The sequence below is a fragment of the Acipenser ruthenus genome, chromosome 20, assembly GCF_902713425.1.
Source record: "Acipenser ruthenus chromosome 20, fAciRut3.2 maternal haplotype, whole genome shotgun sequence".
Classification (NCBI taxonomy): Eukaryota; Metazoa; Chordata; class Actinopteri; order Acipenseriformes; family Acipenseridae; genus Acipenser; species Acipenser ruthenus.
The window spans coordinates 8332755-8358605 of record NC_081208.1 but is presented as its reverse complement, the minus strand read 5'-3'; the positions used below and the strand labels follow the sequence as shown (position 1 = coordinate 8358605).

The following is a 25851-nucleotide window of genomic DNA, read 5'->3' as shown; positions in this document are numbered from 1 at the left end:
GGTGAAGCATCTTGAAAATAAAGCAAGGCAAAGCATGGTAAACTAGTATGGTAAACACATAGTATAACCATTGGATAATTGTGGAACGACTGCAAATTCACTGTGTTAAAGTTTTATATGGGTAGTTCCATGTACTGTAGGAAAAAACATCACTGCATTATTAGTAATATATATATATATATATATATATATATATATATATATATATATATATATATATATATATATATATATATATATATATATACATACATATTCAGTTGTGGTCAATAATAATAATTTTAAAAGCCCTTTGTTTTCCAAAAGCCAGCAAAGTAGTTGCTTTATTAAAAAATAAGTGACGCTGCCAGATAGAGTATGCGATTTTACTACCTCAGGGTAAACTGCTGGACTATCGTATCCTCTCAGGGGGGGGGGTTTAAAACAGCCGAGCACTCGCTGGGCTTTAAAAAAACTGTGGCAAGCGCCTAACCCAGACCACACCCACTTCAGCAGATGACACACCCACCCCTGAGTGAGAGTCTGTGTCAAACCACACCCACATCACCATACTTGCCCGAAGCCCCGCCTATTCCCTTTTCCCCGCCCACACGAATCCAACAGGAGTTTTTTAGCCCTCGATCCAGGCAGCTGGCATTCCGATTCACGCCGACTGAGGAGCCGCATCTCCCGGACAGAGCTTCACAGAGCCTCCGCTTAAACTTACACGCTCTCTCAAAAAAAAAAAAAAAAAAAAGTGTATACATGCATATGTATATATTCATATAAAAAATTACAAATAAAAACAACTAAAGAGAAAAATAGAAGGCAAGCACAGATAACACAAAAAGGAGAGAAACGACCAGGACAAAAAAAATGATTTAAACCAATGAAGCCAAAGAGTTGCACCCAATACTACTGTCTGTAGATATCATAATCTGTGAACAGCACCACGAATGACATTAGACTGCAGCGAAGATAAAGGAATACACGCATATTAAAACGCCAGCTACAGTCAGGGGTGGCGTGGAAAACCACCTCTTTATTACAATTCATTCTTAAAAAGTTGCAGATGAGGCAGAAACCGAGAACTCCATGAGTTTTTTTTTTTTTTACATTCTGAAGTGGATGTGGAACGAATTGATCCTCGAAAGGATGAACTGACCTCCCGTTTCCAGTTCCCGAGGGTTCTGTTAGAAACAGTGCCTGACACCACAAGCCGGCTGTGCGGATTGTACGTCTCATAACTTTGGGGGTTTTACACGTACAAGATGACATCGGAGTACTTGCTCAGGTCACTCCTGCTTCTCATTCTAGCGCTGTTCTCCGCTAATGCCAGCAACTGGTTGTAAGTTTTTATTTTATTGCAATACTTATTTTGTTTTCTAGCATAACCCTAAACCAGAATGATTTGCTAAGGTGTGTATTATTATTATTATTATTATTATTATTATTATTATTATTATTATTATTATTATTATTATTATTATAACATTTGTTAAGCTATGTCTTTAAACTGACACAAGTGACATGCAGTTGAAGCAATTTCCTTAGAAAGTGCATGCTTGTGTAAAACCGCGCAGATTTTGATACAGTGGCCCTCGATAGCATTCTTAAAGCAGTCAGTGTTTTTGAAACTGATTGCATGTTATTCCTGTACATACATTGCCTCTCTTAATGTCTCTGCTCCAACACGGCGCACAAACATGCTGTGGTATAGGGCTGCATTTTTTAAAATTATTGCACAACTTCTATGTTTATGTTCTGCATGGCCGACTTTTCATAGTGTTCAGTGCTGTCTCTCTAGTGTTTATATATATATAATACTGAGGTGAATAACCTTGCTGTGAAGTGTATGCAAAGTCAGCTGATATACATTGGCTTGGGATGGCTTGCGGTAATCGTTTTGTGACAGGTAGCTAAAACCAGTTAATTAATTTTTATTTTTGTATTTCTTATTTTAAAAAATCCTTAAATATGTCAGGTTTTTAGTGCCTTACCTCGCCTTTATTTATTGTTGGAAGCCTAAAGCAAATTACTGTAAAAGTATAACCTCATGTTATTTTAAAACCCAAAAGCTGCCGAGTGATTTTTTTTGTAATTATTACTCAGTCCCATTTGTATGATTACACTATGTAACACAATTTTTGTTCCTGGGTAGTAAGTGTTATTTCCTAATTGCTTATGCCCCACAAACTTTGCTTTTGTGACCAGGACAGTGATATTTTGAAATTTACCTATTTCCAATGAGAAATGGGCGAATTTGTGTCTTTTCATTCACATAAAGTCAGAAAAAAACAACATATGAATCCAAATTAACATGTATGTATACTAAAGTAATACAAAAATGACTACAAAAGATTTAGAAGTGAGTAGTTTTTCGAGATTTACGACTATACTGTAAATCACTTTCACGAATCAGCCCCCAAATGTAGTCTCCCATCATGTTCTCGTTATACTGTCCTTGGTAGCGGCATTCAAAGTCCAGTATATCCTGGTGGAAGCGCTCGCCTTGCTCCTCCGAGTACGCTCCCATGTTCTCCTTGAATTTATCAAGATGAGCATCAAGGATATGGACTTTGAGGGACATCCTACAGCCCATTGTGCCGTAGTTCTTCACCAGAGTCTCAACCAGCTCCACATAGTTTTCGGCGTTGTGATTGCCCAGGAAGCCCCGAACCACTGCGACAAAGCTGTTCCAAGCCGCTTTCTCCTTACTAGTGAGCTTCTTGGGGAATTCATTGCACTCCAGGATCTTCTTTATCTGTGGTCCGACGAAGACACCGGCTTTGACCTTTGCCTCAGACAGCTTAGGGAAGAAGTCTTGAAGGTACTTGAAGGCTGCCGACTCCTTATCTAGAGCTCTGACAAATTGTTTCATAAGGCCCAATCTGATGTGCAGTGGTTGCATCAGCACCTTCCGGGGGTCCACCAGTGGCTCCCACTTGACGTTGTTCCTCCCCACAGAGAACTCGGTCCGCTGTGGTCAGTCCCACCTGTGGTAGTGCGCCTTGGTGTCCCTGCTGTCCCAAAGGCAAAGATAGCAGGGAAACTTGGTAAAACCGCCTTGGAGACCCATCAGGAATGCCACCATTTTGAAGTCTCCTATGACCTTGATGCCATCTCAGAAAAATGCAGATATGTATCCACTTAGGCAGCTGGAACTAAACTGAACTGGTGGGCTTAAGGCCCCTGTATTTATACTACTATTTATATTACTGGAAAGCTCTAGAAAGTTCTAGAAGTTACTCCAAGTTTATGCAGCACTGAATCTATCTGGAATGTTCTGGAAAATAGGTAAATTTCAAAATATCACTGTCCTGGTCACAAAAGCAAAGTTTGTGGGGAATAATAGCCATTTTCTATACTTTTGAGGCATAAGCAATTAGGAAATAACACTTACTACCCAGGAACAAAAAAAAAAAAAAAATGTTACACGATGTTAAGGTGTGGTAATAGAAGGGGGACGTGTAGAGACCTGCTTCACACTTAAAAAAAAAAAAAAAAATCTGAACTTAATAGCTTTCAAAATATGTTTATTCCCACTCTGCGCGAGGCAAACGGGCGCGTACTGTACTGTGCACGGGCTGTATAACCAACACGAGAACTCAGGGCATACAGTCAACCTTTTCATTTCGTTACCATTGACTTTGGGAACATTAGCCAGAATATCATTTGACTAAAATAATGTCTTTATTTCTGAAAAGGGGGATGTTGCGGGTACTTATCTGTAAGATTCAAATATGAATTATAGTTGATGCACGAGCAGGTGAATATATATATATTCCGCAGCCCTAAACTGCCAAATTAGGGTCTTTGTACTAACTTTCATTAACGGTTTAGATCGGCTAAGCTGCTGGATAGTGCGCTGCTTGTTTCTTCGGCTATCTGCTGCGCTGCGGTGTCACTTTCTATAAGCAATAGTAGCTTGCGGTGAAGCTGGTCGATTTCGTGTTTTTTTTTACCTGAACAGAACGGGCGCTGTTAGGGTTGCTGAGTAAATTTTGCTTTAGAAAAGTAGCACGCATACCACCTGGGTTTATAGAAGAAAAGATAATTATTACATTTTAATTTCTTCATTTTTTGTCGTGCACGTTCTTAACCTATTTTTGGGTGTTCTTGTTCTCAGCCAGGGCGCTAGCGCAAGCTGTTATAATCCGGTGTGAGTTTTAAACAGAGCGGATGTAAAGCTATCTTGATAGCCTACACAGGTTTACAGAGGGACAGACTGCTTGTTTACAAGGTAACACTGTGTTGCGTTTTCCATGTTGGTCTACATATTTCCGACTAAGTACTTTAAAACTTCTTTAAATTAACGCGAAATGGATTAAAAACCAGAAATGGCCCACACTTCAGTTTGTCTAGAAAAACGAATCGTCATTATAAAAAACAGAGCCTGAAATCCAGATTATGAAATGTCTGAAAGATTGATTTTGACCGTTTCTTTTCAGTTTTCTATTAAGTGGTTTACTATCACAAAGAGTAAGCTTTGTACCATTTCAACCCAGTCACCAATCATATTGATGGATACGGGAGCCTCCAAAGGACATTTAAGAAAATTAAGAAAAATGTTCGATGTAAACTTAAATTCGATAGAACCTGTAAATGATATATGTGAACGCCTTGTAGTGCCCGTCAACACGTATGTGTTTTGCAACTGATTGTCCAACAGAAATGACCTTTAATTCCTGGTTAGCGATACATTGCACCATAGCTATTAAGCCTAACATAATTTGTGGCAACATGATCAATTCAGCCTGAACTGAATAGATAAGAATAGTGGTTATTAGGTGTTCATTGTGTGATTGGGGTTGGTAATATGGAATTATACTCTATAAACTTCAATATTCCGCAATAATGTTTATTTTAAACCAAACAGGACTACATATTGCTATTGGATACTACATATTGCTACAGTTTAGCCTTCTTTCTGTGTGTTCTACTTTTTCAGAAAGCAGTCCGTGTTTTTGTTTGTTGCCATATGTAATTTTGAGTACAGACTTTGTTGTCCAGTTTGTTTACATTCTCATAAGGCAGTTTTGGCTGCTTCCCTGCTCCACTTGCTCCTCTGTAACGCTGTGAGTACTTCAAACAAAACAGAAAGGGGATTACCTTCCAAATGATGTAGAGCTGATGTATTTGTGAAAAAGGAACCGAGACAGCACACCGTTTAAATAGTAACAGTGTGTGCGTTAAGAAACTCAGCGACCCAGAGCGAGAATGTTTCCTCTCGCTCAGATCAGCGATGGAATCTGCTCTGCAGCTATGAGCTGCTCAGGGGGAGTGAGACTAAGCATCCTGTTAAGTGGGTTGTTTCACTGAGCGGCTCTGAGCAGCTCACCTAACTTAACACACCCAGTAGTGTAATGCCAGTTATGTAATTAAAGTGCAATTAAAATCATGACAAACATTAGACTCTTTTATGTTGGAACTACGCGCTGTTTCAATTGAAAAACCTTTGGATCTGTGAGTCAAAGGGTATCTGCAGTACAAGACACTGTGGAGTTTAATGCTCTAATGAGCCTAAAGTGTGCGAATTAGCAGTATGAAAAAGTCTATATCAGAAAAATAAATAAACAACCATTGGCACCTGGCTGGCACCTGGCCCTTTACATTATAGTTTATTTTGTTTAATATTTATACTATAGCTACCATTTTTGCCTTGCGTTCAAGCAAAGCACTTCTCAGTGTTAAACACATACACACACACACACACACACACACACACACACAGACGCGCGCGCACACACACACACACACACACACACACACACACACACAGACACAGACGCGCGCACACACACACACACACACACACACACACACACACACACACACACACACACACATACACATACTGTACACTACAGCACCATACCATTTAAAACAACCAGGCGACAAATGTGTACCATTCCATCAGGAACAGGAGAAGTAATCAAACCAACATATATTCCCAACAACCTGAAGTTGTTCAGTTTGAGGCCAGATTGTTTGAAATCTCTACTGAGTCCTGGATTCTCTTCTCTTTCACTTACTATGCCAGGCTTAACCAGCAGGGGTCACTAGAGCAGCAGGACATGCTGACCGACTGGCCTCAATATGGTCCTTACTATATTCAGCTCTCCACATAGTTCAGCTACAGTAACAAGCTTATTCTGCACATCAGATTTGAATAGCATCCCCTGCTATTACTGTCTTGGCTAACTTGATATATGATTAAAATACTAGCAGGAGTGTTTTATAGTGTTTTATTGCTGGCTTTAGTTCTGCACTGTGGTGCCAGCACAGAGTTTGGCCATTGCTGACCTTTTCAAAAATAAGTCTGTCTGTCTGTCTGTCTGTCTATCTATCTGTCTATCTATCATTTTTATGCACTGCCCTGCAACACGTTTTAGGACAGAGCTAGATGGCACATGAGTTGCTTGTTTTAACCCTTGTCTCTTTTTCAAATACACTGTAAACATTTTAATCAGCAAGTCATCTGCCAAGAGCAGTGGTACACCAAATTGTTATCAATTTTCTAACAATGTGGAATGACAGGATGTGGGGCATATATCTCCCCTTTTTCCCCATTCAGACTGCTTGCTCACAAAGGACCACCTTTCCCAAGGTTTTTACACCAAAACAACAGATGTATAATTCTCAGTCCTTAAATTACCCTTTGTTGCTTGCTTTGTAAGATTCACGGTTATTATATTACTTGAACAAAAGAGGGTTTAAATTGCCTTTTTGTGTAAAGACCTTCTAATATCTTTGTATCCCTGGATATCTAATCGTCTCATTTTCAAACACATGTATAATATTTGAATGAGCTATCCAGCCCACAAACCCAGTGTCACCTCAGATATAATCTATTTACTACCATTGGAGATCTGAGCGGACTATTTATTTTTCAGTGTCCTGAAAGAGACATCACAGGCAGTATCATATAGATAATGCTGATTAGGGTGTTCCTTGTTAAATCAGGGGGCCACACCCTGTTGACTTTCGCACCATACACCAAAATGATCTGTTCCTCTTTGCTTAAAGAAACAGATAAGAGTCACACCTATGATGCCTGATTTGTAGGACACAGTGTAAATATAGAGAGATAGATGCACAGTCCCTACTTAATGCTTTCCAGTGGCAGTGCAGTGGTACTGCACTCTGCAAGGGCAATACGAGCTCAAGGGCTGCTACCATGGTATGTGGCTGCCATTGGTAGAATTGAACCACAGACAGATCAGTGGTATAACAATGGCACAGTATGAATCAATACACAGTGGTAATCAATGGCAATACTATAGTACCGTATATAAGTCCCAGTGTGCCACTATATTAGGACACCTACTTTATTCGTTCTAATCCATTTCCATTGCTAGCAATGATTTACTCTGCTAATGCTGGGGATTCTTCAGGGTGGTCCAGTGGTGTTATAATGGGATCTGTGGTACTTCCCTAATTTGTCTGTATAAGAAATCATGTTGGCGATTGAGACTCTGTGGTTTTAAACCTTCATAGTAAATAGCCTGTAGACTTTGCAAATTGTAATAGCTGGTAGTGCAAAGATTGCAGCATGGACTTGCCTGACCCCATCCCTGTGTGTATTCACCCGTCATGGTAATTCTCATGCTGATTAGTAAGGCATGTGGGCGTCTCTCTATTTCTACCATGTAGAGCTTTGTACGGGTTCCTGCTGGACCCCCATTGTAACCACTAACCAAACTGACATTTTGTTTACAATCCTGCGTAACTAATTGTAATCTCGTTTTAAATCTCGCAAGCATGTACAACCCTCCCTTGTCTGCAAGGTCTCCAATAGAAATGTAGGAACTTGCTGCCACTCAGTAGATGGGGTGGGTTTAAAGTATTCAGAACAAATCAATGCTGGAATCATGTCAGGAAGGAGGGACACTGCATAACTAATTGCACTGGGAAAGGGGTGACGTCAACGTGAATTGAATAGCAATTTCCAGTGTTTTTCCTGTTTATTGGATATACACCGATTTCATTATTTTGTATCGGAGGTGTCTAATCCATGTTTATCGGAAAACAGAAAATCTGAAGCCCTAAATATAATACATACAGTAAACTGTCCAAACTCATTCATAAATGTAACAAAGTCTATAAAAGTTGAGTATGTTCTTTCCACTGAAGAAGTAATTGGCTGAAACTTTTCTCTCAATATGCATGCAAATACACAGCTGGCCACATTCTTAAACCTTAGAGTGGGTTTTAGATTTAAAAAAAAACTGCAGGGGACTCATAAAAAGATTTAGCAACTTGCTATATTTGTAAGTTTCGTAGTAAACCCAACCATATAGCAAGAACGTTTCAATGGCTCCAAGTCGATAATTCTTCATAAAACAATTTGGAAGCCACCTGTACATTTCATTGCACCTTTAGAAAAGCCAGATTCGATTGCTTCACATAGTTTGAAATTAGAGGCTGCACCATTTATGAAGAAACAAGAAGAAAGCTGACCAAGTCAAACATGTACTGTTCATTCCCGTGACAGAAGAATAAACTGCAGCTTGAGCAAGGCTCTGAGCTCTTGGTAAATCACTAGCTAGGGCAGGTTAAACTTTGCTCTGGGTCATTTCTGGGGTGAAAATCACTATATGTGCACTGTTCTGCTGTGCTGATTTGTAGCTTTTCCCTTTGGAAGCTCCCCTGCAGAAACACAAGCAGTTCAGAGAGCGTTTATAACGAGGGCGTCTCTCTCCAACACAAGTTAAAGGGATGTACTGTACGGTTTCCTAATCTGTTTGGATCCCTTTTCTGTTTGTTCTGTCCTGTTGTATTTTCTGTAGCTGCAGTGAGGCCAACCATAGCAAGACGGAAACATACACAGCACTAAACGAGGAGCCTGTTGGAGGAGCTCCTCCTTCAGCCATACTAGTACAGCATTTCCTTAACTGAGCTCCCTCTCCTCACTTTCTTGCTAATATTATAATTCATGTATCAAACATTCATTGATAGGGTTTGTAAGCATTCCAGTTCATTTGTCTTGTGTGTCATCCTGTGCAGAGAACTTGTGACACAATTCTAAAGTTAAAAAAACAACCGTTTATGTTAGCAATTCCAGAGTCCAGTGTTGGTTTTTGTGATTTATAATAAATGATTACGCCGTGTGTAGGGTGTCTCCTATTATAGCAGGAATCATTTTGCTCAGTTTCAGCAGACACAACTGCATGTAATGCAGAAAATAAGAGACACTCTACACACAGGCGCGTTCTTAAAGTGGCGGGAAGTTCATGGATTTTTCAAGTGAATATTTGTTGTTAAAATGCTGATACAATTTGGTCTATTCCACCTTACAGTAAAGACATTTTGCCTAAAGAAGTAATTTCTATGAATGGATTATCTGAATATTTGTAGCTGTTCATAGCAGCTCCCCTCTCCTCAGTGCTGGCATGCTTTCTCATAGCAGCACCACTCTCCTCAGTGCTGGCATGCTTTCTCATAGCAGCACCCCTCTCCTCAGTGCTGGCATGCTTTCCTATAGTGACACCCCTTGGATAAAGCAGCCTAAGGCTGCCTAGGCGAGATAGGGTTTGAACTTCTGACCCCATGCCCGAGGCGTACAGTGCTTCCTATTGAGTCCTGGAGACACTGTGAAGCAGAGAGGAGCAGGGAACTCAGAACGTTGCTATTACAATGTGAGTCGATATTGAAGGAGAATGTCACGGGAACACTCCCTCAATTTGAATAAAAGGGCAGGGTCTACTGTATCTGCCCCTCAGGTTTCATTTCTTTAATCATATTAAAATCAAAGGTGAACAGTAGCACCTTAAAGGGACAGGGAGTTCACTAGGAAGTGGTTGAGTTACAGGTTCATTAGACATTCCTGGAGGACAAGCACTCATTAAATCCCTCAATATATATTACCGTGATGAGTTACAGTAAAAATCTGAGGAATGTTTGGATCATAAAAATCTACTTGTAATGACATATTGCTCACCCTACAGCATCGTTGCACCAGGAAGAAGGCAGTTTGAATTAGGGGGCATTTAATGCCTGCAACTCCATTCTGGCAACTAAATGTCCTGTTATCAAGAGCTGTTCTCTTTCATGTTTCCAGATCCTTCTTCTGAGCTGTTCTCTTTCATGTTTCCAGATCCTTCTTCTGAGCTGTTCTCTTTCATGTTTCCAGATCCTTCTTCTGAGCTGTTCTCCCTCACGTTTCCAGATCCTTCTTCTGCTCTGTTCTCCCTCACATTTCCAGATCCTTCTTCTGAGCTGTTCTCTTTCATGTTTCCAGATCCTTCTTCTGAGCTGTTCTCCCTCATGTTTCCAGATCCTTCTTCTGAGCTGTTCTCTTTCATGTTTCCAGATCCTTCTTCTGAGCTGTTCTCCCTCACGTTTCCAGATCCTTCTTCTGAGCTGTTCTCTTTCATGTTTCCAGATCCTTCTTCTGCTCTGTTCTCCCTCACGTTTCCAGATCCTTCTTCTGAGCTGTTCTCTTTCATGTTTCCAGATCCTTCTTCTGAGCTGTTCTCTTTCATGTTTCCAGATCCTTCTTCTGAGCTGTTCTCCCTCACGTTTCCATATCCTTGTTCTGAGCTGTTCTCCCTCACGTTTCCAGATCCTTCTTCTGAGCTGATCTCTTTCACGTTTCCAGATCCTTCTTCTGAGCTGTTCTCTTTCATGTTTCCAGATCCTTCTTCTGAGCTGTTCTCTTTCACGTTTCCAGATCCTTCTTCTGAGCTGTTCTCCCTCACATTTCCAGATCCTTCTTCTGAGCTGTTCTCCCTCACGTTTCCAGATCCTTCTTCTGAGCTGTTCTCCCTCATGTTTCCAGATCCTTCTTCTGAGCTGTTCTCCCTCACGTTTCCAGATCCTTCTTCTGAGCTGTTCTCTTTCATGTTTCCAGATCCTTCTTCTGAGCTGTTCTCCCTCACATTTCCAGGTCCTTCTTCTGAGCTGTTCTCCCTCACGTTTCCAAATCCTTCTTCTGAGCTGTTCTCTTTCATGTTTCCAGATCCTTCTTCTGAGCTGTTCTCCCTCACGTTTCCAGATCCTTCTTCTGAGCTGTTCTTTTTCACATTTCCAGATCCTTCTTCTGAGCTGTTCTCTTTCACATTTCCAGATGTTCTTGATGCATGAATGAGTTGCTGGTCTGAAGATGGTCATTGAATTCAGTTAGCATTGGGTGCAAAACGCAATTCAGTATCTCCAGGAATGTCTGTTTCTTCCCTTTAATGGCCCTGTTATGTCAGTTACAAAACCATCTATGTCCCCTACAGTCATAATACAAATGAAATTGTTTTAAACTACTTTTCAAGATTATACACAAGAGTCATTTTATAAAGCTAACACATTGTTTTATTGCCACATTTCTGGACCCAGTTTGTAAACCAGTTTGGAGCTGGAATCAAGTTTGTGTTTAAAGAGTGATGCAAAGCTTTTGGCCATAGCTGTATATAAATATGTTTAGCAAATGATACATACAAAGCACTCTCTTATTGTAACCTTTGTGTGTGATTCAGGGCAGGGGCTAGGGCCCCCTGTTCTGTACCTCTGAAATATCTGTCAATCTCCATATTTACCCAAGCTTTAAACTTGAATACAGCTTAGACAATAAATCAAACAAAACAATTTACAGACTAAAAAAATCTCGCTATCTAAAACCACAATATTTAACTTACCAAACTAAACTCTAAGAAAAATGTATTAATAAAATGAATACCTGTGTCACCCTCTCACACGGACCCGAAGTCTCAGACGCTGATATCATTCCTCCAACTAAGCAGCTGAGCAAAAGCTTCTGTATAATGATCCACTCAAAACATCTGTCTCTCTCCTACACCAGACGCTGCAGCTAAAAAGCATAGGAAGCATAGTAGTGTCAATTGGTTCAAGTACCTAATGTCACCCATCTCTTCTGCAGTTTATATGATCTACTCTATGGGGCTTGGGGTTAGGGTTAGTGAGTAGCAGTGTGGAAAGCAGTGGGTTCGAGCACAGAATGGGAGCCAGAGCTACACTAGCTACACTTTGCTTAGGAAGAACTCCACAATCCTAAATGACCCAAATATGTGGATATCTTCTATCGGGCTCTCTTTAGTGAATATGAGCAGTGCACATCTTCTATCGGGCTCTCTTTAGTGAATATGACCAGTGCACATCTTCTATCAGGCTCTCTTTAGTGAATATGACCAGTGCACATCTTCTGTCGGGCTCTCTTTAGTGAATATGACCAGTGCACATCTTCTGTCGGGCTCTCTTTAGTGAATATGACCAGTGCACATCTTCAGTCGGGCTCTCTTTAGTGAATATGACCAGTGCACATCTTCTGTCGGGCTCTCTTTAGTGAATATGACCAGTGCACATCTTCTGTCGGGCTCTCTTTAGTGAATATGACCAGTGCACATCTTCTATCAGGCTCTCTTTAGTGAATATGACCAGTGCACATCTTCTGTCGGGCTGTCTTTAGTGAATATGACCAGTGCACATCTTCTGTCGGGCTCTCTTTAGTGAATATGACCAGTGCACATCTTCTATCAGGCTCTCTTTAGTGAATATGACCAGTGCACATCTTCTGTCGGGCTGTCTTTAGTGAATATGACCAGTGCACATCTTCTGTCGGGCTCTCTTTAGTGAATATGACCAGTGCACATCTTCTGTCGGGCTCTCTTTAGTGAATATGACCAGTGCACATCTTCTGTCGGGCTCTCTTTAGTGAATATGACCAGTGCACATCTTCTGTCGGGCTCTCTTTAGTGAATATGACCAGTGCACATCTTCTGTCGGGCTCTCTTTAGTGAATATGACCAGTGCACATCTTCTATCAGGCTCTCTTTAGTGAATATGAGCAGTGCACATCTTCTGTCGGGCTGTCTTTAGTGAATATGGCCAGTGCACATCTTCTGTCGGGCTCTCTTTAGTGAATATGACATGTGAGGGACTGGCACGCACATGAAGCTGATGCTTGTTTGGCACTGACTCTCTGTGCATTGCCAGCACTCCTGAACCCTCCACTAGCAGACCACCCAGGCCTACTTAATCCAGGATTTATTCAGCAGTGGGAGGCAGTTGTACTACATTGCTTTGGGCTTTTTAAAATTAAATAGTCTATGTAGTGAAAATACAACACTGCTGGCTGTTTATAAGAACGCTACAAAATGTGAACGAAGTAAAGTTAACCCAAAGACCTTTGTCTTTTAAACTACTTCACCTGGTAACTTTTTCTCTAAGTAAAATAGAAAGTGTAGTCTACCTTAGATAGTGAGCTTGCTTTTATTATCCCCACAGGGATGAAATCCCCTGTAGCAGGGATATAATGGAGGCGCGTGTCACACATGACATATTTCCAGATATCGGGAAACTGTTTATTCAATTAAACTTGGTATGAACATTATTTAGTATAAGTTACTGAGAGCTCTGATTTTGAACGTACAGTCGTCTAGTCCTCTCATTTAAGGATTTATTAAATGCCTTTTTTTCTAAATAGAAGAGATTGGGGTTTTTTGCATGTTTTAAAAAGAAAATGTCCATGGGATTACTCTCAGTTTCCCTTTTCAAATGCAGTCGTGTTCGTAGAGAGGTTACCAGAACTGGACACAGTGTTCCAAGCAGGGTCTTCTAGAGCATTTCATAATGTTGCCCTCAACCCAGTGTTGCTCTCCACACACACACACACACACACACACACACACACACACACACACACACACTGCGGGGCTGATTCACAGCAGGCACAGTGCTGTTCTCCACACACAGACTGCTGGGCTGATTAGGGTTAGGGTTAGTTAGGGTTAGTTAGGGTTAGGGTACCAGGGGGGGCATGTTTATCTCTTCCCAGCTCTGTTTGCACGGTGGATTAGAGGGGTTAACAGTGAGTTCCATTGCCTAATGTGACATACAACCTTTAAACTTGATCTAGAGCAAATATAAAGGCTAGACCAGCATCAGGATTGAACAAGATAGCAGTGTTAGCCTCAGCTGGTCACGTGTTCTGCTGTGTTGAGGTTGGTTCCCACCTCAGCTGGTTCCACCAGCGCTCAGTGGTTAATTATGTGCACGTTTGGAATCTTCATTGTTTCTAGTTCTTTTTTTATCATTATTATTAGTTCAAACCAGTTTCCTTCAAATATTCACTAACTGGTTTTGCCTTATGCCTCAGTATAACTTTTTTTTTAATGAAATGAATTGTAAGACCATGTACAACATATACACAAGCATTACTCAAATTACTCACCAGCCAGTCTCAACACGGATAGATGTTTCGTGGAGTACAGTACACAGGCGTATTAAAAGTTATCAAATAAATAAGTTATATATTTGAAAACTGTTGACATAGGAAAATATCAAAAAGTGGTAATACTAGGCCCTATTGACTCAACCTTCAGGAGTGTTTTAGGGATATTTTTCAAAGGACTGTTTTTATAAAGCCAATTTGGAATCATTAAATCAAGTTTGCTGATCACGAGACCTGTATTACACTGTTTTAAGAAGGTTTGCACCGTTCAGTCTGAAAGAATATTAATAAACTCTTAAAAACCAGTCCTTAAGCAGTCTTCTAATTTGTGTCAAGGTGGATTTCCTAAGGGCTATGAATGTTTTGTAAGACTGTGGGGTGAGCATGGTTAATCATGTTATGATTATTATTAAATATCTGTAATTGGTTTCAGTTTAAATGACTGCCAAACTCCATTGGGACACTTCTCTGCCAGTCTTGGGTTTGCCTAATTGTTCCAGATGTCAGCTAACAGCTTGGGCCTGTAAAATGCTTGAGCATTGAGCAGGATTGACTTCCAGTCCTGCAGCAGAGATCAGCTGGCTTAACTATTCAATGTCTTTGCAAAAGATGCATGGCACACTATGCATCTATCTAGAGAACATCTTGTCCGATTGAGGTGAAACTGGCTATGTTACTGAGTTACTAATCTGGGGGAATGTGGAGGTTGTCTGTCTAGTTTGTATGTCACACTTATATTTGTACATATAGAGAACCGCTTATCTAGTTGTGAATGAATATAGGACTATATGGAGGTGTCTGTCAGTCTGTCTGGATGTCACCTACATGTTCCTAGAGAAGCAAGGCACATCTAAAAACATTCAAGTGTGACTAAACAGCCTTTGAGGCAGTAGTAGAGGTAGACTGAGGGCATGTATTATCTGTACTCCAATTCTATAGTGTCTCCAGAGAGAAATGACACCAGGGCCAGACCGCTTTTGAATTGGCATCTCAGTCCAAGCTCTGTAGTAAGTATGGGTCTTATGCTGATAGTTCATTTTATTAACTCATCAGCCACTGGGTGTGCGTGCGTGTGTGCGTGTGCGCGCGTGTATGTGTGTGCGTGCGTGTGTGCGTGTGCGCGCGTGTATGTGTGTGCGTGCGTGCGTGCGTGTGCGCGTGTGTATGTGTGTGCGTGCGTGTGTGTGTGCGCGCGCGTGTGTGTGTATGTGGTGTTGGTGAATGGAGCAGGTCAAGGTTATCCTCTGCAGGATTTGAACCTGCGACCCCTGCCCTGAGGGTGAGAGTGCTATCTGCTGAGTGCCACGGCTGTGCTGTGAGACAGATAGACTGGGGGGATCAGGCTTCCTGCTGGGCGTGATAGATGACTCCTGTCAGCGCTGGACTTCAGTGAAGGCTCCTAGAGCTATATAGCTACCATAGTAGTTTACCATAGTACAGTAACAGCATAGCAAAGTGTAATAATGCATTGTAAAGCACAGAGAGGTATGTAAAGCAAATTCAAAAACAAGGCAATGCATGGTATACTATGGTTAATGCCTAGTATAACCCTAGCAAAAACATGCGGAAAACTGCAAATTTACTGTGGTAAACCCTTATAAGAGCAAAACCCAAGAAATGTTAGAAATGACACAAGCCTTGTGGAATATGAGTACAGCTCAGTAGCAGCTGCGCTTGTTTCAGAGCAGCACTACAGCTTCACTGCGGTTAATGTTTCATTCACATTGTTACATTGTTTTTGTACATCCTAGTGTACCTTTGGTTTTCCGCTCTGCTCTGGAGATTTGCTTGTTTTTCTCTGCCGAAGGGGTTTGCAAGCTGTCTGCCCTGTTCGTATACAGTTCTGTTTTTAAAGGGAGTTCCATGACGTCTGCTGGCTGCTGTAATGATAGCACGCTTGGGTGTGTTGTGCACATGGAAAGGGCATTGGAGGCTGGAAAGCTGACAGCACGGTACAATTAAAACACAGTAGGGCTTGCCATTGAATATCAGGAACCGAAAAGAATGTGTTTCAGCAAGTGAGTCAGTAGAATCCAAGCAGGCTTTGTTAGAATGCAGGCAGCACTACACTAGTGTAAGGGCCAGTGCTATCGGTTCCTTACTGGCCAGGACGAGAATCGACTGAGCGCCTCGTTTGCAATTCTAAAATTACATATAAAAAAAAAAATCACACAATTTGAAATATATTATAACAGGGGTTTTCAACCCTTGGGGGTACTTCTAAGGGTCATAGGGGGACTCAGAAATACAAAATTAAAAATGAAAGTAAAAAAAAATAATCTTCAATTGATTTTCTTTTTTTTTTTTGCCTCTAAACTGCTGTCCATAAATATTTCATTTTTGTTCAGCAGCTCAAAGTTTTACAGAAGCCCTGAACCACAGATGAAAAAAAAACCAACACGGAATCTATCCCATACGTACTTTCCACCTGTGCGCATGCGTGACTTCGACTGAGCGGATTTCTACTCTGATTGGGGTGATTCTGTCTATGGAGAGCGCTCTGTGCTGTTCACGAACTTTGCTGTTTTCAACTTGTCATATAATTGAATACTAAAGCACAATGTTTCTGCATTTTGTAGAAGAATAAATAATAATCACAATACTTTGACGGTTTTTGTTTTATTTATTACTGCTGCTGCGTTTTAGTAACAGCAATAGCACCTGGTTGAATTTGTTTGAAAGGGATGCATTTCTTACTTGCAAAAGAAAAACGAAAGAAGAAAACAAAAGTGCAAAGCGACAGAAAGTTATACTGAAGCCTTTTGGTTATATAGTTTTATCCTGCAGTTAATGTGTTTGATGTTGTAAACATTTTAAATGGCACACAGAATTATGCTGAGATGGGAAGTAAATGGTAATGTGATAAACAGTGCAGACTATTTTGTATTGCACAAATAACAGGGTTTATGGAATGTAAATTTACATATTGCTAAATAATAACTTTCCAGTTATGAGACGTGTGGCAGGCTTACATTAACCTTTGGAAACGGATCCAGCTTTCTGAATGCTGGTGTCTGTATGAGCCTGACTCCGATCAGTAATGTCAGCTTGCAGTGTCACTAGGAGGCGTTTATCCTGCATGTGTTCAATAGACAGGATGTCCTTCTACAGAGGTGGTCTCTTTCCATTTGATTGGAATTGTATTTAAACAATACAACAAAGAAGACGGTATTATGTTTGGAAAGGTGTAAACAAACAAACAAGACTAACCAATTCTCTGGGGCAGCGCACAGCACAGCTTTCCCTGCCGTGTGTCTCAGTGTTGAGCTGACAGATGGGCAGGGGGAGGCCAGGATATCTGCTGGCTTTATTCGGCCCTGTCCTCTGGCCTCAAGGTTGGACCCCTTCAACAAGGCCCTATCCAGGCGATACTGCTATCTGCTGTTTGAGCTTCCCCTTCAACTGAGTCCTGACACCCCCAGCCTGCCTGCCATACAGCCCTGGGCCTCTGTCTCTCGAGCAGAGATTGGTGATTGTGCTGAATTGTGTGGAGATATTGTCATGTGAACTAGGGCCCACAGGCGATACTGAAGAAGTGCAAACTCTCCTGTGAATGAAACCGGGGTACTCAGTGCAAGCTGTGTCTCTCTGCTTCTCAAGCAGAGCTAAGGCCTGCTGCAGTAGAAGGTGTAGAAACATATGATTCAAATAATTCAAGCACATCTTGAATTATTTGGTAAAATCGTAGTGAGAAATGGTATAACTGACTTAGAGAGTCTGTCTCTAAGGTCAAACGTTGCTGTGGCTTCAATACTCCCTTACTTCCCACGCCTCTTTTCATTACTTAGTTCAACTTTTCCTTTCCAATACATTTTCATCACATTAAAAAGTCTCCAATTGCTCAACAGAAAACTGCAACCCTCCTTCAATTTGGTGTCACGTGTATTGTTGTCCCCCATGCTCTCTGTGCTGGACAAAGAGAGTCCCTTTCCTTATTGAAACTGGACTGCGTTACTGAAACGGTGGGACAAGTGAATCAACTTGTGTCGTTTTTCTGCTGGTTTAAAAATACAGTGAAAACTGAATAAACAGGTCACCAGTGGAACATGTGTGGCTGCTTAAGTTAAGTGGCTGCTCTCTCCTGTGTCTCAGCGGTCAGCTCTCGCTCCTGTGTCTCAGCGGTCAGGTCTGTTTCCTGTGTTTCAGTGGTCAGCTCTCTGCTCCTGTGTCTCAGTGGTCAACTCTCTGCTCCTGTGTCTCAGCGGTCAGCTCTCTGCTCCTGTGTCTCAGTGGTCAGCTCTCTGCTCCTGTGTCTCAGTGGTCAGCTCTCTGCTCCTGTGTCTCAGCGGTCAGCTCTCGCTCCTGTGTTTCAGTGGTCAGCTCTCTGCTCCTGTGTTTCAGTGGTCAGCTCTCTCTCCTGTGTTTCAGTGGTCAGCTCTCTCTCCTGTGTCTCAGCGGTCAGCTCTCTCTCTCCTCTGTCTCAGCGGTCAGCTCTCTCTCCTGTGTCTCAGTGGTCTGCTCTCTCCCTCCTGTGTCTCAGCGGTCAGCTCTCTGCTCCTGTGTCTCAATGGTCAGCTCTCTGCTCCTGTGTCTCAGCGGTCAGCTCTCTCTCCTGTGACACCAGCAAGTATTTGGCTGGCCTCTTAACCGCAGAGTTCTCGGAGCTGTCCTCAGTCCCTGCAATGAGAGAATGAGGAATTTGGTGTGTTTGGTAGGAGGAATGGGGTACCAAACTATTTACTGTATTTGCACTAAGTGTAAAGCAATTCGATTGTTACGTTGTTTTCATAGCTGCTCCAGCGTGTCTAAAGAAGAAAATTACTTCCCTGATTAAAGTTTCATTTTTTACAGGGAGTGGGGGTGAGGGGGGGGGGGGCTGTAATATGTTGTAGCCAAGTATGGAAAAGGTGTAGGTTTACTGGTGGGCAGCAGGTTAGGCTAGAATGATCTACTATACTGCTGTAGGAAATCTTGACTTTAGAAAACAGTTTTATCATGCCATATACAAATTCCAGTTAAACAGCTATCATTCATTTGATATCCCATTACATTTTATAGTGCATTTTGATTTTATAGTTCAGATACATCATACTGTATATTTTAATATACGTTTTGATCAGTAAAGCTTTTAAAAGGGTTCTAACAGTGTTTCCTCGCACGGGGATAGAAGGTGTTGCTCATTGTATCGTTGGTGTTTAATTGTGACATTACTTTGTTGATCTGATTACTATGTGTTTGACTGCTAACCTGCTCTGACCAACCAGCACATGAGAATAATTAGCAATGATAGAAGGTCGAGCGGGCCGCTGTGAAAGCACCTTCCCAGGCAGCTGGTAGGAGACCAATCAGAGTGTCTGGATCAGGTGCCTGCAGGGGTGTCTTCCTGTAGGGAGATTGCAGCTCATGTGGGGTTGGTTCTGCAGGGGTGTCTTCCTGTAGGGAGATTGCAGCTCATGTGGGGTTGGTTCTGCAGGGGTGTCTTCCTGTAGGGAGATTGCAGCTCATGTGGGGTTGGTTCTGCAGGGGTGTCTTCCTCTAGGGAGATTGCAGCTCATGTGGGGTTGGTTCTGCAGGGGTGTCTTCCTGTAGGGAGATTGCAGCTCATGGTAGCTGTGTGGAGTTGGTTCTGCAGGGGTGTCTTCCTGTAGGGAGATTGCAGCTCATGTGTGGTTGGTTCTGCAGGGGTGTCTTCCTGTAAGGAGATTGCAGCTCATGGTAGCTGTGTGGAGTTGGTTCTGCAGGGGTGTCTTCCTGTAGGGAGATTGCAGCTCTTGCTAAATGTTTGGGGTTGGTTCTGTGGGTTGGTTCTGTGTATTTGCGCACAGCAGCTTCGTGAGCCCTCTTCATGATATACATACATCTCTGAGTGGCTGATTTGCCAATTGTTTGACCCCTCTGTTATGTTGGCTAGCTGTATCTCCAAATCAGTGACCTTACTCTTAAGGTGTGCAGTATAGCAGCATTTGGTGGACACGGATTCTCCTTTGGAGGGTTCGTCCAGGAGGCACAACAACATTCAAGCTATGCACTTGACTGGTGCTGGGTCCGGTTCTGTGCTCCAGGGTAGATCGCTCCTCTGTTTCTGTTGTGTTGTATTGTGCTGTACTCCAGGGTGGATCTCTGCTGACACTGTGCTGTTTCTGTGCGCAGGTACCTGGCCAAGCTGTCGTCGGTGGGCAGCATCTCAGAGGAGGAGACCTGTGAGAAGCTGAAGGGTCTGATCCAGCGGCAGGTTCAGATCTGCAAGCGCAACGTAGAGGTGATGGACTCGGTGCGGCGCGGCGCCCAGCTCGCCATCGATGAGTGCCAGTACCAGTTCCGCAACCGCCGCTGGAACTGCTCCACCCTGGACACGCTGCCCGTCTTCGGGAAGGTTGTCACACAGGGTGAGAGGCGCTTCATCTCTGATACCAATTCATGAACTACCCCTGCCCCAGCTTGGACCACACTGTTTCCTAACAAAAGCACTTTGAAAAGGTTACCTCCCCTTGCTCAGTCTATAGCTCCCTGCAAGGCATGTATAATAAAGGTAGTGACTATACAGCCTTCATACTGTGTGTCTGCCACAGTGGACTGTTATATGTAGACTAGGGAGCTGGACGATACAAGCTGATCTCCACCCCACAATTGAGAGGACAGAGCTGCTTACCGGCCGCTCTGACCTGGAGTGTTTGAAACTCGGCTTGGATCTCACACAGCACCCTGTGCTACAGCTATGTTTGTGTCATACTACTTTAGGGCAGAAGTCATAAACTATTCTTGTACAAAAATGTGCAGGACCCCTGAAAGCTTTTTGAAATATTTCTAAGTCATACATGAAAAGGCTGGTCTGAATCAGTACACATTTTTTTTGTCTAAAATTAATACTGTACTTTAAATCACTGTCACTAAGGGTGTATTATTGTTCCTAATCATTTAAACACTGTCAAATATAGATATTAGATTTGGTATGGGATTTATTTACTGTAAGTTGTGTTTTTGAACTGATTTTTGATTTATGCTTAATAAAGATATATTAATAAGTTGTGTTTATTATAGTAACGTTGCCTCACAGTCATTTTTTGTTTTAAAACAAAGAAGTGTTCGCTCGCCTCTCCTCTCCATCCCAAATGAATTGACAAATAAGACACAGAGAGAGACAGATAGGCAGCTAAACACATAGCTCGATCAAGACTGTTGTAAAATAGCTTGTGAGCCACTGTTCAGGATCTGGGTTATCAGTTCTCCCGCAGGCTAGTGTAGCTGCCAAAGCTCACCCCAAATCCTCTGTCTGTCAAGCTTCAAATAAGAACACCAAGAGCAGGGCAAAGTCATGTCTGGAGTCGCTTGTTCAACTTGATTTGAAAGGCTTGGGCACCCCCTGGTGGTATATCTGAGAACTACAAGTCTATAATTCGTTGTCTAAGTGCCAGTGCAGTAGGGTCCTGGTATTGAATTCAACTGTGGCAGCACTTCTTCAAGATTTGTTTTTGTTTCCTGTGAGGTTTGAGTAAAACCCAACATAATTCGTCAGAAACAAACTATAAACCTTTTTTCTTTAAAAAAAAAAAATCTTACTAAAACATTAAATTATAATTAACATTGCTGGTGTCACTAGTTGTCTTGAAAGCCCAAGCCAGTCCTCTCCAGCAGTCCTGGTGTTGAGAACGCTGCCCCAGCCTGGAGTGTGTTTGCTGTGCTTTTGCATGATTGGCTCTGCTGTCCCTCTGACAGGACTGTCTGTTGCAGGCACGCGGGAGGCTGCCTTCGTGTACGCCATCTCCTCGGCAGGCGTGGCGTTTGCTGTGACCAGGGCCTGCAGCAGCGGAGAGCTGGAGAAGTGTGGCTGTGACCGGACTGTGCACGGAGTCGGCCCTGAGGGTAAGCATTGAGAGCTGGGGCAGAGGGGACAGCAGAGAGGGAGGAGAACAGGGAGCAGAGATGAGAGAGCAGAGAGGGAGGGAGGAGAGGAGAGAGCAGGGAGGAAAGGGGAGAGAGGAGAGGGAGGAGAACAGGGAGCAGAGATGAGAGAGCAGAGGAGAGAGCAGAGAGGGGAGAGCAGGGAGGAAAGGGGAGAGCAGAGAGGGAGGAGAGGAGAGAGCAGAGGGGAGAGCAGGGAGGAGAGGAGAGGAGAGAGCAGAGAGGAGAGGAGAGAGCAGGGAGGGAGGAGAGGAGAGAGCAGGGAGGGGAGAGCAGGGAGGGAGGAGAGGAGAGAGGGGAGATCAGGGAGGGAGGAGAGGAGAGGGGGGAGCAGGGAGGGAGGAGAGAGCAGGGAGTAAAGGGGAGAGCAGAGAGGGTGGAGAGGAGAGAGCAGAGAGGAGAGGAGAGAGCAGGGAGGGAGGAGAGGAGAGAGCAGGGAGGGGAGAGCAGGGAGGGAGGAGAGTAGAGGGGGGAGCAGGGAGGGAGGAGAGAGCAGGGAGGAAAGGGGAGAGAGCAGGGAGGAAAGGGGAGAGCAGAGAGGGAGGAGAGGAGAGGGGAGAGCAGGGAGGAGAGGAGAGGAGAGAGCAGGGATGGGAGAGCAGGGAGGAGAGGAGCTGGAGATGAGAGAAAAGAGAGCAGGAAGAGAGGAGAGGGATGAAGCTGGAGAGCAGAGAGGAGAGGAGAGTAGAGGAGAGCTGAGAGGGACGAAAGGAGTGAAGCAGGAAATGTGAGGTTGTTTCCTGCATCACCGACTCTCCTGTACTGTTTTGATATTCTGTTATTTTTAAAATCGGTACGCAAATATTGTAGAAAATTTTAGGATACCAGTAGAATGTCAGTATAGCACAGTGGTCCTGATAAAATAGCACATAGGTACCACAATGGATTACCAGTGTGTAAGAGTTCATGTAATTGTAATATCATTGGTCTGTCATAATATAAAAATGTTACCACTGTGGTGCTATTGTACCAATGAACTCCCACTGCACTGTAATTGCAGATCATTTGCTAAGGGTATATCCCACATCTCAATCAGTATTCCTGTAGCCTCTTGCTGGTTGATCCTCCTCTGTGCAGTGCCCTGCCCAGCTCACAGGGTACCGTCTCTGTGCTGTACCCCTGCAGGTTTCCAGTGGTCAGGCTGCTCTGATAACATCGCCTACGGGGTGGCTTTCTCTCAGTCCTTCGTGGACGTCAGGGAGAGGAGCAAAGGGTCGTCTTCCAGCCGGGCGCTGATGAACCTCCACAACAACGAGGCCGGGAGGAAGGTACCCGAGAACACAGGCCCACACACACACGCATACACACACACACTCACTCGCACACACTCATACACACACACATACACACTGACACACACACACACATACACACACAGACACGGACACACACACACCTCACACTCACAAACACAAACCTCACACACATACACACTCCCACACTCACTCTCACACACACAGGCCCACACGCACACACATACACACACACACTCACTCGCACACACTCATACACACACACATACACACTGACACACACACACACATACACACACAGACACGGACACACACACACCTCACACTCACAAACACAAACCTCACACACATACACACTCCCACACTCACTCTCACACACACATACACACACACACTCACTCGCACACACTCATACACACACACACACTGACACACACACATCTGGGATTTGCATAGATCCGGTCCTTCAGGTATCTTCCTGTAATTAACCTGGCCGCTGACGAGTCGTTAATCTGCTTCAACACTCTTGGGAGTAGCTGAGTGACTGTGTGTGAAGAGCATTGCCTCTGCCCTATGGTTACAAAACAGAATACAGAGACGTGGTTGAGGGCCAGGTTCATAAGAGAAGATGCACAGCGATGTTTACACAGTTAGAATAAGGTCATTTTCTGCTGCGCAGCATACTTTACATCAGTGTTTTTATTTATTTTAATGACTGTTGTTTACCAGAGGGCTAGTTTCAGTTCTTTCATGAATTGGTGTTGGTGTTGAACATCACATAGCTTCAAGCGCTATATGAATATTGAAGCACAGATCACAACAATATGAAGCTCCTGGTATTCTCCTAACCACCTCTCTTCTTGCTCGATGTTTCAGGCCATCTTAAGCAACATGCGCGTTGAGTGCAAATGCCATGGCGTGTCGGGGTCCTGCGAGGTGAAGACCTGCTGGAAGGCCATGCCTCCGTTCAGGAAGGTGGGGAACGTCCTGAAGGAGAAGTTTGACGGGGCCACCGAGGTGGAGCAGAAGAAGATCGGCTCCACCAAGGTCCTGGTGCCCAAGAACTCGCAGTTCAAGCCGCACACCGATGACGACCTGGTCTACCTGGACCCCAGCCCAGACTTCTGCGATCACGACCTGAAGAGCGGGGTGCTGGGCACGGCCGGGAGGCAGTGCAACAAGACCTCCAAGGCCATTGACGGCTGTGAGCTGATGTGCTGCGGCCGGGGCTTCCACACGGAGGAGGTGGAGGTGGTGGACAGGTGCAGCTGCAAGTTCCACTGGTGCTGCTACGTCAAGTGTAAGCAGTGTCGGAAAGTGGTGGAGATGCACACGTGCCGGTGATCGGCGCACACCCACACCGTGGCACTTGGACTCTACAACCTCACCGTAAAAAAAACAAGAAAAAAGGACAGCTGGACAAAAAAAAAAGGAGCAATGAAGAAAGTTCCAGAGACTCCGTTGTCTTCTAATTTAAAAGCCCCAAAGGAGTTGTATGTGTCTTCATTTTTTTGTTTTGTTTTGTTTCGTGGTTGTGATTGTTTAATTTATTGGGGACTCCTGACTGAGGCGGTGGTGGTGACCCTGAGGCCCTGACGCTTCAGGGTAAAGGAACTCATCTTTAACTCATGCTGCTTTTGGGACCGATTTGGAGGACGGCTTTGAGCGGAATTGCAAACGAGCAATGAAGAGACTTTGAGACTAATTAACAAATAAGTAAACATTTAAATAAATAAACGAATAGATACGACTCAGTCCAGGTGTACATTTAATAAAAAGGACAGTCAAGTTCGTAAGAAACAACGCGTGGGTCAGACTGAACAGAGACATGCCCCGTCCGTTCAGAGTGTCTCCGACGTGTGGTGGGAACTCCCTCTTGTTTAATTGAAGCGATACACCTGTGTAAAGGGCTTTGTAGTCTACCCAAGCAGTCATTTCGAAGGCAGAGGCTGTGCTTTGGGATTATGCTGTTGCCACATTAGCGTAATTTCATTAGCCACTCAAATGTTCCTTTCCCATTGGTGCGTTATAAAAACACAAAAGAACCAATGGAAACGCCTGCTTATATCTCTGGACTGACCGACGAGGAACCCCTCAATACTGCTTTGTCCACTACTGATCTGATCCCATGTAAACACTGCTCCCAAGCCAAAAACTGTGATAACGGAGAAACTGGCTATGGTCCTCTGTAAAGAATACTGTATGTCTGTAAATCTGATTTCCAGATGGGTTCATTCTTGCTTGTTCTTGGTAACATAGATGGAGATGATACAGGGTGATTCATACATTATTACAGAACTTTTCGTTGCATTTCAGGTTTACAAGTAGACAGTAATGGCAGAGAGGAACACAGAGAGATGAATGTCTGGACTTCACACACATATACAAGCCCTGGAAAGCGTGCTGGACAATGCCTTAGCTAACTGGAATCAAAGCACACATTCTATAATAATGTCACCCTGTCTATATGTTGGCTAATCCTGCCAGTCAAAGATATTTGTGGCCAGTTACACAATATTTATCCACAACATCCACCCACAGCAGTTTGCTGGTCTACCACTTGAAATAAACATGTGTGTTAAATGGTTGTTCTACAAA

General features: G+C 43.3%; 1 protein-coding gene across 2 annotated transcripts; it reads left to right on the top strand.

Moving 5' to 3' along the window:
- Window positions 1-652: 652 nt before the first annotated feature.
- Window positions 653-25851, top strand: LOC117425047 (protein Wnt-4). Of its 2 annotated transcripts, none has more exons than XM_034041700.3 (5): window positions 653-1327; window positions 20252-20487; window positions 21830-21961; window positions 23126-23268; window positions 24130-25851. In XM_034041700.3, the coding sequence occupies exons 1-5, from the start codon at window positions 1251-1253 to the stop codon at window positions 24595-24597; spliced, it is 1056 nt and encodes a 351-aa protein (XP_033897591.1). In that variant the 5' UTR covers window positions 653-1250; the 3' UTR covers window positions 24598-25851. The 2 variants fall into 2 exon arrangements, with proteins under 2 accessions (XP_033897591.1, XP_058849422.1); XM_058993439.1 differs by having other exon boundaries at window positions 21815-21961.